Source organism: Scyliorhinus canicula, chromosome 3, assembly GCF_902713615.1.
Source record: "Scyliorhinus canicula chromosome 3, sScyCan1.1, whole genome shotgun sequence".
In the NCBI taxonomy this organism is placed as follows: Eukaryota; Metazoa; Chordata; class Chondrichthyes; order Carcharhiniformes; family Scyliorhinidae; genus Scyliorhinus; species Scyliorhinus canicula.
This window is the reverse complement of record NC_052148.1, coordinates 119,095,717-119,114,673: the sequence shown is the minus strand read 5'-3', so window position 1 is coordinate 119,114,673 and position 18,957 is coordinate 119,095,717. Positions and strand designations below refer to the sequence as shown.

Genomic DNA, 18,957 nt, shown 5'->3' with positions numbered 1-18,957 from the left:
AATTCACCTCAATTCCTGCTTGGGTCACTGTCTGTGTGGAGTCTGCACGTTCCCCCCTACGTGGGTTTCTTCCAAGTGCTCCGGTTTCCCCCCTCAAGTCCTGAAAGGCATGCGTGTTCGGTGAATTGGACATAATAATAATAATAATCTTTATTGTCACAAGTTGGCTTACATTAACACTGCAATGAGGTTGCTGTGAAAAGCCCCTAGTTGCCACATTCCAGCGCCTGTTCAGGTACACAGGGAGAATTCAGAATGTCCAAATTACCTCTCAGCACGCCTTTTGGAACTTGTGGGAGGAAACCAGAGCACCTGGAGTGACCCCCACAGACACTGGGAGAACGTGAAGACTCCACACAGACAAGTGACCCAGGCTGGGAATCGAACCTGAGACCCCGGAGCTGTGAAGCAACAGTGCTACCCACTGCTACCGTGCTGCCCCATTCTGAATTCCCATAGTCACCATCAGAAAACTACTCTCCTCCCTCCCGCCCCTCCCCGAACCAAACCCCACCCAAACATCCATATTGATCATATTCCAGGGAACCATAATCCCTTCTAACCAACCCCCATTCCCCAACCAGACAAAAACACTCGACTCATGGAACCAGTAAAACAGTTCCAACAGACCTCATCCCGTTTGCTAGCTAAACACGATAATTCTAGTGAGGTAGTCCTTCCCCAGGGCCGAAAGTGCCCCTACCCATCCTGGCTACTGAAGTAGAGTACAAGAAAAGTAGTCAGATTCATGCCGTCCACACCGCCCAGCACCCTGGCGACCCTGAGGTTTTGTCTCCTCGACTGGTTCTCCGGGTCATCTACCTCCGCACTCAGATTCTTGTTCTTTTCCGTTACCACTGCGATCCCAGCCTCCAGGGAGGCAATTTCATCACTGTGCCTCAACGAAGCCACTTTCACCCCGTTTAACACCTCGCCATGCACCTTTACAGCCTCCAAAGTCCTTTCCAACCTCTCACTAATAGGACCCATTGACGCCTTAATTGACTTGCGTAGAGTTTCGAACATCATTCAGCATTGCCCCTCAGATGATTCTCAAACCGTTTTTCGAACCATTTTTTGGCCAGTACCTCAGTTGGCATAACTGTTGTGATTGTGGCGGCCGTGACTGCCTGACCTGCCATTGCTGAGGCTCGTGCAAAGCTTCCGAGTCAGTTAAAGAATTTCCAGCCACAGACTTCTTAGTTGTGTTCTTTTGTGACATATTTCTCCTCTCGGACCCCTATGAAAAGATTTTCTGCCAAAAAACAAAGTACCCTCCAGAAGTTACCTAATGCACAACCTCCTTCTACATGCCGCCACTGAAAGTCGAGAAAAGTTAGAAATGTTATTGATTTTTGAGCAAGTGCAAAGGGCAGGGTGGGATGAGGAAAAAAGGGAACCTGCACGATAGAGCGATAGATCAGTGTACAACAGCACCTGCATTGAGCTTCTTTCATAGGTTACAAGAAAACTGATTTATGAGTTTAGTAGATTGTATAATGGAAAGGAAATCTAGATTTTTGAATGTTAGAAAATTAACGTTTGGTTTACTTATTCTCTTTTTGTTTTTAGTGACCATCATTGGTGGAATAGTCTTCCTGGCATTTGCACTCTCCGCCTTGTTCATCAGCCCAGACAGCGGGTTTTAACAAGAATGATGATCCACATCATCCATTTCCAACTCTTAATTTCTATATTTATAAATGTACAGTGTAACTTCATACTGCAGAGGACTTGATGTAGACCCATGCCTCCTGTACAGTTTACATGTATTTTGGGTTCTGAGGGCAAGTAGTGAGGTTATCAACTAAAACAACCTTGCTGTATGGTACATTTTCTGTATGAATATTTCAATAAGTAGGTACCACATTCAAATGCTGTAAGCATAAACATTGGCGATTGGAGGTAGCTTTCAACTATGGAGCTGGAGGTAGAGCTCCAGCATTAAATGGGAAGCTAAATTTTAACAATGAAGTAAATCTTACGGTACTCGAACATTAAAGAAAATGTTTCTCAGCTGTTCAGTTTAGAGCACTCCTGTATTGCATTCTGCCCATTCTTCTTGTAAAAGATTATTTGAAAATGTTCCCTGCGGAACCCCCCACCCACAAATAAAATTGGGCCTCCATTGTATTAATTGAAGGATCTTTATCATCAAGTAATGCAAATTTGTTAATATTAGAATATATTTTGGGAATCTTGTACAATTGGTAATGCCTCACCAAATAAGCAGATAATATTGAGTCAGGTTTAAAAGAGCAACTCTTTAGCAGCATTAGCCCATCATTATCTAGGTAGTGTTTTATAATTCTAATAACTAGGTTTGTGAAGTGGCCATTATGTGATCAACTTTTAACTTTTATGTTAATTGTGCAAGTTAGTGCTCTTCTATTGACAGCTGCAGTTTTGTAACTGCTCTGGTGCTCTCCATTTTTCTGGTTATTTTTGATTAGATCGGTGTATGTCAGTTACAAAGTGAGGAATTGATCAGGAATACAAGTTGTGATTGTTTCTGCTGGTATTAGAATTACAAATTAATGTCTGTTAAAGTTCACTGTAGCAGTTGCAGCAAATGCTGTGTTTATTGCTGGTCTTGCTGCAACTTTTAATATTTATTATAGCTATTTAAATTCATATTTGTAGGACTTTGGAATGGAGTCTTGTTTTTCCAGTTATGTCTGTAAAGCAGAGTAGACTCCGAGGTGGAATAGGAGAAATGTATGGTTTGATGCGCATCCACTTCCTAAAATTGTTCTGAGATTAATTATTCAAATTCTGCTAATTACTAAAAATTTGCCATCTCCTAATCTGCCTTGAAAATGGGAATATACAATGAATGAATAGAAGTGGCATCAGGATTTACCGCATAGTGATTACCTGATTTTAATCAAAATGTTATAACACTGCATATAACATAATCTTTTTAAGAATACACTATCCTTTATTTTCAAGATGTAAGTACTAAATTAGGGCAGCACGGTAGCATTGTGGATAGCACAATCGCTTCACCGCTCCAGGGTCCCAGGTTCGATTCCGGCTTGGGTCACTGTCTGTGCGGAGTCTGCACATCCTCCCCATGTGTGCGTGGATTTCCTCCGGGTGCTCCGGTTTCTTCCCACAGTCCAAAGATGTGCAGGTTAGGTGGATTGGCCATGATAAATTGCCCTTGGTGTCCAAAATTGCCCTTGGTGTTGGGTGGGGTTACTGAGTTATGGGGATAGGGTGGAGGTGTTGACCTTGGGTAGGGGGTAGGGTGCTCTTTCCAAGAGCCGGTGCAGACTCGATGGGCCGAATGGCCTCCTTCTGCACTGTAAATTCTATGTAAATTATGTGAATGCTAGTGTCAACCATGCAACAGTGCATACTTTTATCATGCATATACTGGACCAACAGAAGTCCAGTTTATACCTCTCACTATTTTAAGTTAGTTTGTTTTGCTTTGATGTGTTTCACAAATGTAAATATTGTGCACTGTTGCATTTAATGCAGTATGCTCTATCCTGGAAAGACACTTTTGTGATTGTGACTGAAAACTAGGATTACTTACCTGTTGGATCTAGCATCACAAGATATTCACTTGCCTGTGGCAATATTTTGCTGGTAACAGACAGTTTTATACAGAGGAATTAATTATTTCTATAGTATAAAAATATTCAGTTTTGCATATTGAAATCGCCTTAATACACAGGAATTGGAAATGTAGAAGACCATTTGATTTCTTGAATGCATCCAATAATCTTTACGACTAAAGAATTATTTGTAAAAGTGCTGCTTTTTTGCACTGTTGGCCAACAGGGAAAAATGCAGGAATCCTAATTTGGCTGCTCATGCTGTGGTTCAATGAGGGAATCGATTCATTGGTGATTGAGAAAGGAGAATCTTAACACCAGCATATATAAATTTCAGTTTCAAAGCAAGCACATAAGAGGAGTGGTGCTGCAATGTTGTAGCTGCACCATTCTCAGAGTTGGGTTCTGTGCTGAGCACATAACTTTACCCCTTGTATGGTCATTGTGAACAACTTTTATCTACAGTACCTTTTTTAAAAAACTTCTCGACTGCAGAATTTCTGATGAATTATGGAATTTGCATTTCCTGTTCTGTTATGCAGCTAATGCAGTGTGCAGCAAAAATAGTACTTTTGGCAAGCAGTTTTACATTCAGTTCTCGGCACACACAGGACTCCTTATCAAGTTTATCTTTATCCATATAGAGTATTTCTTTGTCCTTTTGCAATAAAAGAAAATTGTGGCTTTTGTGTTAAGAAATTAGAATTCTTAAGTTTTGTGGTCTTCCATCCTCATGTTCGGCCACTTAGCTGAGTGACATCGGACTCTTCCTAAAAATTACTTGATGAAGATTTTGTATAAAAATTGATCTAATCATGTATCTTATTGATTTATGTTCCAAGTGGTGGTGTAGCATACCTATAACTGCAGGTGCAGTGCTGTCTCACTATTGTACTCAAAGTCTTAACTCTTGAACTCCCAAACATTCATCTCAATTAGCTGATACACAGGAGTCAAAGTAAATGCTTAATTTGTACTGTTGAAGTGGACCGAAATATCTTTGTGAATATTGGTTTGCAAGACTGTGCAGAACATTTTCATGTTAGAATACAGAATTATAAGAAACTGAGACTTCATTGTACAGATTAGATTTTTACATATTGCTATGACCAGTGGATGTACTTTTATTTAGTATAAAAGGCAATATCTTCAGATCTGACATTTTATTTCCAAAAGTTGTTGGAATACTGCTTAAGTTGTTATTCACAATTTAAAGAAATTAGTGTAAAACTATCTTTAGTTCATAATATTTTTCGCAATGATTTCCAGGTTCTGTTCTTCCCCCTCAGTCTTTCTTCCAGAATTTGTATTTTGGAGATTCAGGGTTATTTGGTGTACTGTAATAATGTATTTGCAATTTGGGTGCAGATTTAACTCCCATCTTTTGAGCACCATCTGATTAAATCTGGCAAGCAAAAGTATGGAAAAATGAGTTTGCATGTTGTTCATTTCATAAAGTTTGTTTTATATATTTAACTTGGTTTTCACTAAGCTTTATGGAATTTTTCTTATTTTTTTTTCTATTAAAGGCATGGACTGTGGTGCTGATGAAATTCCTTTTAGGTTAACTCCATGTAAATGATCAACATTTGACACTGCAGCAAAATCTTAGTTTTAAATCTCCAATACACAAGAGAATAACCAAAATTGTGTAAATAATGAATTGTAACAAAGGTTTTCGGCATTTAATTTTGGGCTCATATTAAAATGTTTGCATTAAGAGTAGCTTAATAGTTAAAATGCTCTTTAAATATCAACATCTTATTTCATGTCAACTTGCAACTTTTTGAGAGTTTGGCAACAATCTTTGTAAAAAAAAAAAGAAATTTTAATTTTAAAATGTCTTTTTGCAACAGAATTTCCCAAAGTACCGTACAGCCAGTGAAACTATTTAGAAGGTTGGTTACTGTTATAATGTAGAAAAACAATGCAGTCAATTGCACGTAACAATATGGAAATAGTCAGATAATTTGATTTGGTGATATTGGTTGACGGGTAAATTTTGACCAGAAAAAGGGGAATGCCTCCTCCTGTTCGAAGTGTTATGAGATCTTTGATGATAAAAGGAATTCCCACCTTTCCTGAATTAATAGATGGTAACAGTGATCACATACTGCTGCCTTCATACTGCACTGAATTGTTCAGTCTCTAGAGTGGAACTTAAGCTCACAATCTTCTGACTCGGGTGAGAGGATGCCATCGGAACTGGAGACAAATGAAGACTTGACTTGCTACCAATGTTTGTGATGTATTTCCTTAATAGGGTACTTGAGAGTAATGACAAAGTTAGGCAATCACGTCCTAGTTAGTTAGATGCCCATCTGCCTATAAATAAAAATATGGAGTATTTTATGAATAAGCTTTTTCAAATTTTCACCGGATATGGGCTTTGTTGGCTATGCCAGCACTCGCTGTCCATTCCTAATTGCCATTGAGAAGGTGGTGTGAGCTGTTGTCTTGAACCTCTGCCGTACATGTGGTGCACCTAAAGTGTGGACTCATTGATTTTCCTAGAATCAGTCATAACTGCAAAGGAGGCCATTTCTGAGTAATCGGTTCCTGCGTCCTCAGTTATTTTCTGAGACTGGCAAACATCTCCAGCATGTTCGCCACACAATTAGTGGCCTAGGCACCCTCATTGCCCTCTAGCCTCCCCACGACCCGGAGATTTTGCCTCCTGCAGCGGTTCTCCATCTTCTCGGAGCCTTTTTTTACTGCTTGTCACCATCCGCATCCGGCGAGGTCAATTGATTCCCATGGCCCTCACCCCCTCTTCCAGGCCCTGCCTCTGCTCCGTGTGCTCAATCACCATCCTAAGCGGTTCCACAACCATAGCCAAGTCCTCGGCCTCCTTCCTTTGTGCTGGAACTTGTTGAGGAATTCCAGCAACTGCACCATTGAACACTGGGTCGTCAGCACCGCCCCACTACTCTCCGCCATCTTCTTTGCCACAGCAGTATTACTCTCTCGCTTCAGCTGCTGCCTCTTGTTGCACGCTTCATCCGGTGAGCCATAAATCAGTCCCACCAGAGTAGTATTACATTCCCTCAGTCCTCATGCACATTCTGCCATCAAACACCACACATTTAATAATAATCTTATTGACACAAGTATGAGGTTATTGTTAAAAGCCCCTAGTTGCCACGTTCCGGAATCTGTTCGGGTAATGTTGCTCGTTCTGGGTGAGTGTGCTTAACACTCAATTTGGCTCTGTTTTGTTACTTAGCTTTGGAGTCGCCAGGTATCGTTAAGATACCGCCACAAGTTTCAAGGTCAAGTTCAAAGCAATAAAACCATACACCAATTAGTAAGTTTAAACAAGACACGTTTATTATATTACAGTAATCTACTAATCATGCATATAAACTAGAAGACTAGGCTAATCCTACCACTAATAGGCCAAATACTTATCTGGATAAGGGGACTGCCGGATCAGGGAACAACGGCCTCTAGCTTGTCCTGGGTCCGCAGGCTTCCAGTAGTTATGGACTACAGGGAGTCAGGAGTGTCTACTCTCATAGCGTGCGTTGTGACTTACTTGTTGGCGGCTGCTGTCCAGACCTCCTCACAGTTCTTCTGCTGCAACGGTGTTCTGCTGGGAGGGCTGGCAGGTCAAGGAGAGGCTGGCAGAGAGAGCTGGGGTTGCGGTCTCTGTCTTGTACTCCTCTCAGGGTCTTGCGCCCACCTGGGCGGACCTTCTATACTCTCGCAATCGACTGGGTCTCTTCCCAATCAATTGATTTGAATTCCCCAATAACGGGGCAGTTCCTCGATCACTGGGGCGGTTCTTGGGACTTATTGTTTTGGGCTTCTTTGGCGCCGAAAAGTCTGGCCTTCCATTCAATGTATCGATCTGTGTTTAACTTGTTTCCATTGTATCTGGGGATCGCCCGGTATCGCCTCATTAGTATGCTAACTTTACTTTTCATAGTGCTGTCTGGTTTCTGCAGCAGTCAAAACTGGTTTCTGCAGTAGTCTGAATATACAAGCGCTTTGCAAGCTGCTTGCTTTACAACATGTCCAATTTCCCTGCATTCCTTGCAATCTTCCATTTTGTGTTGGGCAGTGGTCACCCCAGGTGGCTACAGTAAGCAGGTACGGGAATTGAACCTGTGCTGCTGGCCTTGTTCTGCATCACAAACCAGCTGTCTAGCCCATTGAGCTAAACCAGTCCTTTATATTTGGGTGGGGAAGGGCTAAATAAAATCCACCTTGAGCGGGAACCTCAAATGTGCGACCACTTACTCCATGCATGCCACTGCAAGTTGACGAACAATAGTTTATTCACTAGCTGAGCAGCAATTACATGCTTGTACTCTGGCTACACTCTGGGGAGAGCACCCCTGCTCCTTTCACGTGACCTTTTAGTAACCAAGTCAGATGGTTACACGGTCTACAGGAACTATGGTTCTTTTAAGTGTTTTAAGTTATCTGATCTAGCTAGTGTCTAATTTGATTCCTTTTTGTTTTAGAAATGACCGCAGGTTATTGTGGCTGTGCTTTAGGATGATCCGATAAACTGTCAGTCCAGTGCTGGGGGAGCTGCTGATGAGTGAAAGTATTCTGCTGTGGAGGGAAAGTGGCTGATAGAATAAACTGTCTGGATTGATTACTGTGGAGCAACTAGGCGCCCAAGTTTAAAAACAAATATAATTTCATAGTTAAAACATTTTTATATACTAGGAAAATGTGCATTTACAATAACAACCTGCTGAAACAGAAAAAGATGAGTTGACAATTAACATCATTATGTAAAAATTGACTCATTTCACAGCCCTACTGTCATTCATCAATTGCATCCTCGACAGAGCAACCATGCTTCAAGGAGAAGCATCTGCTCTACAGCAAGGAGGAGTACTTTTAATGTACAGAAATCCCCATAACCAAATTAGGTGAGATTTAAATATCCATTAGGCAAAACTTCATAGATCATTTAAACGTAATTTTACTTCTCTTCCTGGGCTCACAAAGTTCCTCAATATATATCAAATACAAGGCTTCAGCCATATATCTTGCTGGTAATGATGTTATCCATCAGATGTCCACAATACCAGACAGTAAGTGATATATCCTATGGAGATGTTTATTAACTGGTCCTATGGTTTATTTTTACTGAACCACTGAGTTGCTGCTTCTACATCTGAAATAATTTTATACGATAGGAACTTCTATAAGTAAATTGACTTATCTCAATGAGATGAGGGAAGAATTATTCAGCATTGAAGATATTCATGATGCCCCAAATGATGATATTTAAACTTGTATATCAAGAAACAATACCTCTTTAAAGTGTTGGAATATCAGTAAAAATGGAGAACACATTAGATTTGAGTCAGTAAATTGGTAATCCTTGAATGGTATTTTCTAAGTGAGTAACTTTTAGAATATGTTTGGATAAAAACTTATGTAACCATAATTTCTGATGACTATTGTCTGGAAAACCTTTTTGTACCCTTGTTTCAAACTGAGAGTTGAATTACATATGTTTATTTAGGACATAGAAAGCCTACTCTACTAATGATCATAAAGTCTTCATCCCTGTAGGGAAAAACTCAGCAGGTTCGGGAGATGCAGTTAATATTTCAAGTCAAATATGATTTCTTCAGAACTCCAATTGGAGTTATATTCAACTTAAAGCATTAAATCAATTGCTCGCTCCAAGAAGCTGCCAGACCTGCAGAGCTTTTCCAGCATCTGCAGTATTTTTCTTTTATTGTTGAACCTGTAGGTATTGCAGTGACTGTTGGGCAGATGTCTGGGACTGTGGTGGTGCTGTGGCTGTTTGTTCCTGCTGCTGCTCTTGCTGGCCTTGTGTCAATGGCCAAGTCTGCGATTGTTGCTGCTGAGTGAAGGTGGGCTAGGTGGTCACTAATTGACCCATGAACATAGTTGTTGGAACCATAACTGCTCTGCATCCCATCGGCTGTTACCAACTTTCCCACAAGTTGTTGGCCTTGAGCGAATCTTGTGAGAGAGAGAAAAAGACGGTATTAAATATGCATCATATGTTTTCAAGGCTTAAATAGAAGACAAACATGGCAATTATGTATTTTTCTTCTCCCCTCCTTTGTTACATTGCGGCTGGATTATGGTTTCAGATACCATTTGCTATTCAAAATTTTGTCCAAGTTGCCGTATTCATTTGTGACACTGAATGACAGTTGACTATGGAACTGCAGTGCGCATCACGACTAAACCCATGTATACAGTTCTGGCAGGGTGCCACTACCAGAAGTGAAGACTGGGAACACAGGTGATTTTTTTCCCCATCCATAACTCAAGAGGTACTGAGAATAAGAATCTTGGCCTTCATCACAATTGAGTTGGGTTAAATTTGTGTAGACGTAGACAGAGGATTAAGCCTAGGTCCTTCCTGGATAAACCTGTTGGGCTGTCAGAATGGGGCAATATAATTTTGCAAATAATTTATTCTATAAACCAGTCACAGTGCTTTCAAATTATTTTCTCATTTTTACTATCAAATATAAAATAAAACATTTATTTATATATATATTTTTATATAAGAATAAAAATCAAAATGTTTTGTGACCATGACGATGGGAATATTGAAGACTCCAAACAATTAAATGTAAATGAGATGGCATTTTAAACATGTATACCTTTTCTTAAACTCTTTCCAGTACCTCTCAAAAGAATGTACGAGCTATTTAAAAAAAATAAATACTATTGATGATTTGGGTAAAATTTCTAGTTTAATTTTAAGCTGGTCAGCTGTTTTCTAGAACAATCCACACATTTAGAATGGTTGAGGGGTGAAGGTTAATTATATGCGCAAAGACTTCATATAACATCTTTGCATTTACCGCAGTGGTCTATCCTGAGTGAATGTGGCAACTGCACAGCTTTGGTTGGAATCTTGGGATAAAGTAGAAGAAAATTGCCCAACATTTGCTGTTTTGGGCTGGGAAATCATCACAAGTGTTAGAGAGAGAGGCTGTGAGGGCATCCTGACAGGAAATTGAGGTCTGTTGTCTGGTTAGTTTGCAACGGCTGCTGAACCTGCTGTATTAAGAAGTAAAATATCATTGAATTCTCGATGAATAAACATTATAAGTGAAATGTTAGGTTAAGTTAGTTCCCGTACCAGCCTCCCCAGACAGGCGCAGGAATGTGGCGACTAGGGGCTTTAAAATGGGGCTGGTTTAGCTCACTGGGCTAAATCGCTGGCTTTTAAAGCAGGCCAGCAACACGGTTCGATTCCTGTACCAGCCTCTCCGGACAGGCACCGGAATGTGGCGACTAGGGGCTTTTCACAGTAACTTCATTGAAGCCTACTCGTGACAATAAGCGATTTTCATTTTTCATTTTTTCAGTACTCATCTAAAAATCAAGCTGAGATTTATTAGGTCATCCAACTGCTATTCAATAAACAAAATCAATAAGATCATCTTGCAATTCTATAGTTCCTTTAATTAAAAAAAGTCTCACGGTGTTTCTATTTATCAAAGTGGACTTAGTGGTGGTAGTAGAAGAATTATTTAATTCATAACTGAAAATACAGGTTTTGAAAAGGAATTTAAAATTGGGAAGAGAAATAAAAAGACAAAAAGGCAGTTCTGGGGTCAAAGCCTAGAGAACTGACAGATCTGATACTGAATGAGAAGCATCGAGAAGGGATAAGAAAAGGCATTTCTGAGGCCAGAATCAAACATCTTAGGTAGGGTTGTCAAATCTGGTTGTCTAGATTTTTTTAAAAATTCATTTTTGGGATGTTGGCTTCGCTGGTTAGACCAGCATTTATTGCCCATCTTTAGTCGCCCTTCAGGAGATGGTGGTGAATTGTCGTTTTGAACTGCTGCAGTCCTTCATGTGTAGGTACACCCATTGTGCTGTTAGGGAAGGAGTTCCAGGATGCTGCCCCAGTGACATTGAAGGAGTGGCGATATATTTCCAAGTCAGGATGGTGAGTGATTTGGAGAGGAACCTCCAGGTGGTGGGGTTCCCAGGTATTTGCTGCTCTTGTCCTAGATGGTAGTGGTCATGGGTTTTGAAGGTGTTGTCGAAGGAACCTTGGTGAATTACTGCAGTGCATCTTGAAGGTGGCACACATGGATGCCACTGTTCATCGGTGGTGGAGGGTTTGAATGTGGAAGGGGGAGCAATCAAGTGGGCTGCTTTGTCTGGCAGTTTCATTACATGGCCTCTCATCTTAAACCAGCCGACCCTTGCATCCCACTGTAGTCCAACCTCCACACACTGCCTTCCCACGGCCAAATGAAAACAAAGACTCTGGGTAAGATATTGTTTTAACGGGTTTGTGATCTCAATGCACTAATTTGGAGTCTCGACCCCTGCATTTCAACTGTGTCGCTCTTGTGATATAATTTTAAATGCAAATGCCCTCACTGGGCTGGAGGGGAGCTTGGTGATCAATTAGTGGTGCCAAGCACCATGAGGAGATGGACCTAACTACCTGGCAGGTTGGAGCCATGGCAGGACCTGTCAATGCCTTGTTGCACAGAGCAGGCAGTTCCTTAGAAGATTGCATCTAGAACATGGAGGAAAGTGGCCATGCACACAAAGTGAAGGGACAGTACTTGACCTGACACATGTTGGCCCATCAAACCTCAGCTCTCCAGAGAGATTAAAATCTCTGATGTCCCCGCAGCAAACCCAAATGCTGTGCACCAACACTCACCAGATTGTTTAGGTTTGCTGATTTGGCCATTGAAAATTCTGTCCTGGCCCATTAACAAGAGTTAAATAGGCTATTAATTGGAAGCGACTTGGTTTTCCACTCCCTCCCCAAACACCTCCCTCTGCCAGCCCTTTGATAATTTCTAACTATGTTGCAGAGGTCGGGATTCTGAAATGGCTGTGATTTTGAAACTAAACCTGCACTGGATCCCAACACAGCTGGCAGTTGGAAATCCATTCTTTTGTTACCAGATTGGATGCATCTTGAATGCTCATGGAATAGCCTTTCTCCCCATTCCCATCTCCGATATTTTATAACTAATAAATGTAAGTATTCAGTAGGTTTTGTTTTTAAAATATTTAATGCTCCCAAACGTTTTCTCCTGTGTTGTTCATAGCAATGTCCTGGATATTAATCTTCAATCCCTGGAGAAGCAGGAGTAGGCCATTGGCTCCTCGAGCATGCTCCACTGCTGAACAAGATCATGGCTGATCTGATTGTGGCCATCACTCTGCTTTCCTGTCTGCTCCACAGAACCTTCAACTCCCTTGTTAATCAAAAATCTGACTAACTCAGCCTTGAATGTATTCAATAACATTAGCCTGCACAATTTGCTGGGTAGGCAAATTCCAAAGGCTAGTGACCTTCTTAGAACATACATTTCTCCTCATCTCCATCTTAAGTGAACCTTCTCTGAACTACCTCCAGTACAAGTATGTCCCTCCAAGAGTGAGATGACCAAAGCTGTTCACAGTACTCCAGGTGTGGTCTCATCAATGCCCTAGCAAGAATTCCCTACTTTTATGGTCCAGTGGCGCAGTGGTTAGCGCAGCTGCCTACAGCGCAGAGGACCCGGTTTCGATCCCAGCCCTGGGTCAGTGTCTCTGTGGAGTTTGCACATTTTCCCCATGTCTACATGGGTCTCACTCCCACAACCCAAAGGTGTGCAGGATAGGTGAATTGGCCATGCTAAATTGTCCCTGAATTGTAAAAAAAAAATTGGATACTCTAAACTTATAAAAAAATGTTTCTACTTTATGGTCCAAATTCTTTTAAATTTATTTTAAGTTAAATGTGCTATTGCCCATGCCCTCCATTTCAGAAGGTATTTTAGAATGACATGTAGGCCAAACCAGGTTAGGATTTCATGACAGTGGTTTTGTGGTCATCATTAGACTTTTAATTCCAGGTTTGAACCCAGCTCCCCAGGTCGTGCCCTGGGTCTCTAAATTACTAGTTCAGTGACAATACCACAACACCACTGTCTCCCCCCCCCAGTTACCTTTTATGTGGTACCTTAACAAATAACTTTTGAATACTGACTCCAGTTTATACACCTTATTTGTAAATTACATTATTTCCCTTACGCAAAGCTCTGTTAACTTTGCCTGATAGTATTATGAATTTCAAAATGGCTGCCTACTACCTCTTCAATAATGGATTTCACAATTATGGATGTTAGGCTAACTGGCCTGTAGTTTGTTGCTTATGCCTCCTTTCTTTCTTGAACAGAAATGCTTTACAACCACATCTCTGCAATAGCGATCACAGCACAAGAGTGCTATCAATTCACTTATCTTGTTACAAGTGCTGCAAGCATTCTGATAAAAAGCTTTTAGTCGTATTTTAAAAATGTTTGCATATTATTTTTGCATATTATGTCTTTATTTGCTGATGCACTCTTGTTTGTATGCCCTCTCCTTTAACTGTTACACTCTGGTTATCAGTACTCATATCATTACCCTGCAGTACTACATTGTCCTTTCTCTTTAACTTTCTAAATCTTCTCTCACACGAACCCTTCCCCCCACTATTCTGTTTAAACACCTCTTTACAGCCCTGGTTATATGATTTGCCAGTATTCTGGTGCCAGCACGGTTCAGGTGAAGGCTGTCCAACAGTCCAGCTCCCTCCTTCCCCAGAACTGGTGCCAGTGTTCCATGAACCAAAACCCATGTCTCCCACACTAATCTTTGAGTCATGCATTCAATTTTTTTGATCTTATTTATCCATGTTGTCGCTCAGGTAGTACCCAGAGGTTATTACCCTTGTGGTTCTGCTTTTTAAGCAATCAAGAACAATTGTGGAGGGCTGACGATGCTAATTATAGATCAAGAGGTATAAGGAAAACATATGGAGCCAGGAGGGACAGCATTGGAGAGTGGACTATAACCTTGTCAGGTAGGCTTTTAAAGGTAAAGACAGGTGGAGAAGCTGTGTGATTTAAACTGGAATCTCCAAAAAATAGTGATGAGGTAGCTAAATGCTCCAACATCAATAATTGGATAAAAAAGAGTGATACATGGAACACCAGAGTTAGAATGAGCTGGGGTGGGGTTGGGTGGGCTGGGGAGAGTCATAGGGCTGTGGGAGTTTGCAGAGCTATGAAGAGCTAAGGTCACAAGGGTAAACAAAGTAATTTGGAGCACTGGAGGTCAGGGAACTGAAGGACAGGGCACAAGTTGAAGTCAGTGAGAATAGATTAATGCTGAACTGGATTTCACATGGCAAAAGTTTGAGTGGAGTGGATGAGATGAAGTTTGTGTGTGGTGAAGCTTGGGAGGCCAGTGAGAAAGCCGTAGCAATAGAACATACAGTGCAGAAGGAGGCCATTCGGCCCATCAAGTCTGGACCGACCCACTTAAGCCCTCACTTCCACCCTATCCCCGTAACCCAATAACACCTAACCTTTCTGGTCACTAAGGGCAATTTATCATGGCCAATCCACCTAAACTGCACGTCTTTGGACCGTGGGAGGAAACCGGAGCACCCGGAGGAAACCCACGCAGACATGGGGAGAACGTGCAAACACCGCACAGACAGTGACCCAGCAGGGAATCGAACCTGGGACCCTGGCGCTGTGAAGCCACAGTTTCTGTGAAGCCACTTATGCTACCGTGCTGCCCAAAACAATAAAAACTTGAAAAAGGGTTTCAAGTGGTCATGCACTGATAATGGGTAAAATACGGCAGATAGAAGTCTTTGTGGGTTAAGGGCATGAAGCAGATTGCATATCTAGCTCAGGTAGAACAAGCAGATTAGTTTTTGTCAGCAACTGAATAAGATGGTATTAGATTTTTGAATGTGCAAGCAATGAAACGTTTGGCTCTTCTATGAATTGTGATCAGATTGGCAGAGGGATAAAGCTGGAGTCATTCGCATACATATGGAAGTTGATAATACACCTGTAGACAACATGAAATTGTTTACATGCAACAATAGGCAAATGAAAAAAGAGAAGACAGATAAAGCTTTTGACAGTCCAGAAACCTTCATCATTGACTTTCACTCCATTGTAAGGTCAGATGTGGGGAACCATCCAGCACTTTAAATATCCACTCCCTCCACCACCCGCTGCACAGTGGCAGCAATGTATACCAGTGTATGCAAGATACACTGCAGCAACTCACTAAAGTTCCTTCAATAGCACCTTCAAAACCCTCAACCTCGACCACCTCAGGCAAAGGCAACAGCTGCATAGGAACACTATCACCTGCAAATTCGCCTCCAAGCCAGACATAATCCTGACTTGGAACAATATCACCGTTCCTTCACTGTCACTGGATCAAAATCTTGGAGCTCTATTCCGAACAGTACTGTGAGTGTTCACGATGTGGAGTGCAGTGGTTCAGAAGGTGTCTTACCACCACTTTCTCAAGGGCAATTAGGGCTGGGCAATAAATGCTGGTCTAGCCAGTCCCACCTACATCCTGAAAATTAAGCTTGGTGAAAATCATACAATCAAAAATTTGAATATTTGGTCTTATTACAATTGTGAGGTTTACAAAATTAAGGGGCGGGATTCTCCCTTCTGACGGCAGTGTTGATGCCGTCATAAAAACTGGAGAGTTTAACGACAGCGTCATCGAACCACTAAGTGTAGCCATTCTCTGCCCAACAGGAGGCCAGCACAGCACTGGAGTGACCCACGCCGCTCCAGCTGCCGATACCGGCGTCAAATGGTGCCATGGGTTTGCGCATGCACGCTGCGACCGGCGCGAATGCGCACTTGCATGGTAGCTTCCTTCTCCGCGCCGGCCCCGACGCAACATGGCGTAAAGCTACAGGTGCCGGCGCGGCATAAAAGAGGCTCCCACCAGGAGAGGCCAGCCCACCGATTAGTAGTCCCCCATCACGGGCCAGACCACGGTGGAGGCTTCCCCTGGGGTCGGACACCCCCCCCCCCCCCCCCCAACCCCCCTCCCAACCAGGCCTCACCCGACGGGATGGACGCCGAGGTCCCGCCGGGTAAGACCAGATGTGAATGGCGTCGGCGGGACTCGGGCTTTTTTAGCGGCCACTCGGCCCACCCCGGGCAGAGAATCGTAGAGCGGCCCCCGACCTCGCTGGCGCCAAAGGCGCCGATTCTCCAGTCAGCGAACTGGCGTGGGTTGAGAGAATCCTACTCAAGATGTTTTGGTAATCTAGGGTGAATGATGGGGTTTATGTGACCTGTTCTGAAGTCTGCCTGATTCTTAAAGACCAAAAGAAAAGCTTGGATTATTTCACTGGGAAAAAGATGCGAGGTATTTACACTTGGAGACAATGGCAGCAGTTCGCAATTAGTTGATTCGAAGTCTCCTCAAGTTCCAGAAAGGTGTTGAAGGTTTCAGCTTGTAAATAGTTATGCTGTAAACTATTAATTCACTTCTAAGGGGAAGGAGAATTGGAGTCAAGAATAGCTAATCAGCATTTTTACCTGGCAGCAAGGTCAATGTTTCACGTTTCCAGGGGGAAGAAGGCAGAGGAAATCATTTTTGAGAACAGGTTACAGGCTTCCCTGAATATCATAGACAGACAGCATTTCTGTGTGATCAGCAAAGACTCCCAGTGACGGGGAAGAGAGAAAGGACGGGGAAGAGAGAAAGGAAGGGGAAGTGAGAAAGGGGGTGGAAGAGAGGAAGGAAGGGGAAGAGAGGAAGGGGATGGAAGAGGGAAAGGGGGTGGAAGTGATAGAGGGGGGAAAGAAAGAAAGGGGGTGGAAGATGGAAGAGTGAAAGGGGTGGAAGTGACAGAGGGGGAAAGAGAGAAAGGGGGTGGAAGAGAGCAAGGGTGTGGGCGAGATAGAGGGGAAAAGAGAGAAAGGGATGGGGGAAAAGAGAGAAAGGGATGGGGGAAAAGAGAGAAAGGGATGGGGGAAAAGAGAGAAAGGGATGGGGGAAAAGAGAGAAAGGGATGGGGGAAAGAGAGAAAGGGATGGGGGAAAGAGAGAAAGGGATGGGGGAAAGAGAGACAGGGGGAAAGAGAGAAAGGGGGCTAGCTACGACATCACACATGGCAACAACGGAAACAATGGCACCGCAACAGCCGCCTTGGAGGGCCCCCAAACAAAGGGAAACCCCAAAGTACAGGGGCAATCCACATGGCGTACACAACGATGCCAACCATCTTGGTTGGCCTTGGACAAAAGAAAACCCTGGAGTGCAGCCAGGTGGTGGGTATGGCGACAACCAACGCCAAATCGGGAAAAAGATCAAATATGGTGAAGGAATTGAATACCTTCATGGAATAGATGGGGGCAATGGACCAATGGAGGTTCACACACCCAGGGGAGAAGGAGTTCTTCTTCTTCTCCCAGGTACTCAGGGTATATACCTGGATCGACTTCTTCATAGGGTTGGGAAAGCGGAGCTTCCAGGGATAGTGGGAGCGGAGTACTCCACAATCATAATCTCCGACCACGCTCCACACTATGTGGATGTGAGCCCCCCTCATGGAGCCTGGACACAGCCCTCCTGGCCAATAAGGCATTCTGTGAATGGATATCACAGGCCATAGACGGGTACGTTACCAACAACCAAAATGGGGAGGTCTCACCCTCCACATTCTGGGATGGACTGAAGGCTATGAAAGGGGGGAAATTATTGCGTATAAGGAGTGCAAAGATAGGAAGGTGAGAGCGGCTAGGCAACAGCTGGTCGACTCCATACTGGGGGTGATCGGTGGTACTCCTCAACCCCGACCGTAGACCTACTGGCGGAGAGGAAAAAGCTACAGATGGACTTTGACCTGTACTCCACTGGGAAAGCAGTGCACCAGCTCCACCAGACACGGGGGACCTTTTACGATCACGGAAACAAAGCCAGCTGCCTGTTGGCTCTCTAACTGAGAAAGCAGGCAGCCATGAGGGAAATAGCTCAGGTTAAAGACAGAAGTGGCAGGCTAGTTCAACAAAGCCTTCGCAACTTTGTAACAAGGGCTGTACACCTCCAAGACCCCGGAGGGGGTTTCGAAGATGAAGCAGGATTCACTGCCTGGGTGAAACTACTGTACAGTGCTTCCCATGGCGAACGTATGGACAAAAACATCAGCTCTAGATGCGTCCAGCTGCATACTGGACAAGGCAGGGATGCCCGCTATACCCGCTGCTGTTTGCTCTAGCAATCAAGCCACTGGCGATCACCCTCAGAGCAGTGAAGGGATGGAGAGGTATCCAAAGGGGAGACCGAGAGCATAGAGTTTCACTCTACGCAGATGACCTGCTCCTCTACATCTCAAACCCATGGACCAGCAGGGAAGGGATAATGAACCTCCTGAAGGTGTTCGGAGCATTCTCAGGTGACAAACCTAACCTGGGCAACAGCAAGATCTTCCCTGTGAACCCGCAGTGGGGTGGGACAGAACTGCCGTTTAGCAAGCCTAGACGAAATTCTGCTACCTGAGGATCTAAATAGCCCAAGACTGGATACGGATCCCCAAATGGAACCTGACAAATCTGGTGGAGGAAGT

At 43.2% G+C, this 18,957-nt stretch overlaps 1 protein-coding gene across 1 annotated transcript in view; it reads left to right on the top strand.

The window, feature by feature from the left end:
• Positions 1 to 3,076, top strand: part of tmem165 (transmembrane protein 165) — a 45,718-nt gene extending 42,642 nt beyond the window's left edge. The window contains exon 6 of the mRNA XM_038791163.1: positions 1,573 to 3,076. Coding sequence (XP_038647091.1) covers positions 1,573 to 1,649 — 77 coding nt within the window. The 3' untranslated portion in view covers positions 1,650 to 3,076. The remainder of the gene's footprint in view (positions 1 to 1,572) is intronic.
• Positions 3,077 to 18,957: the final 15,881 nt, after the last annotated feature.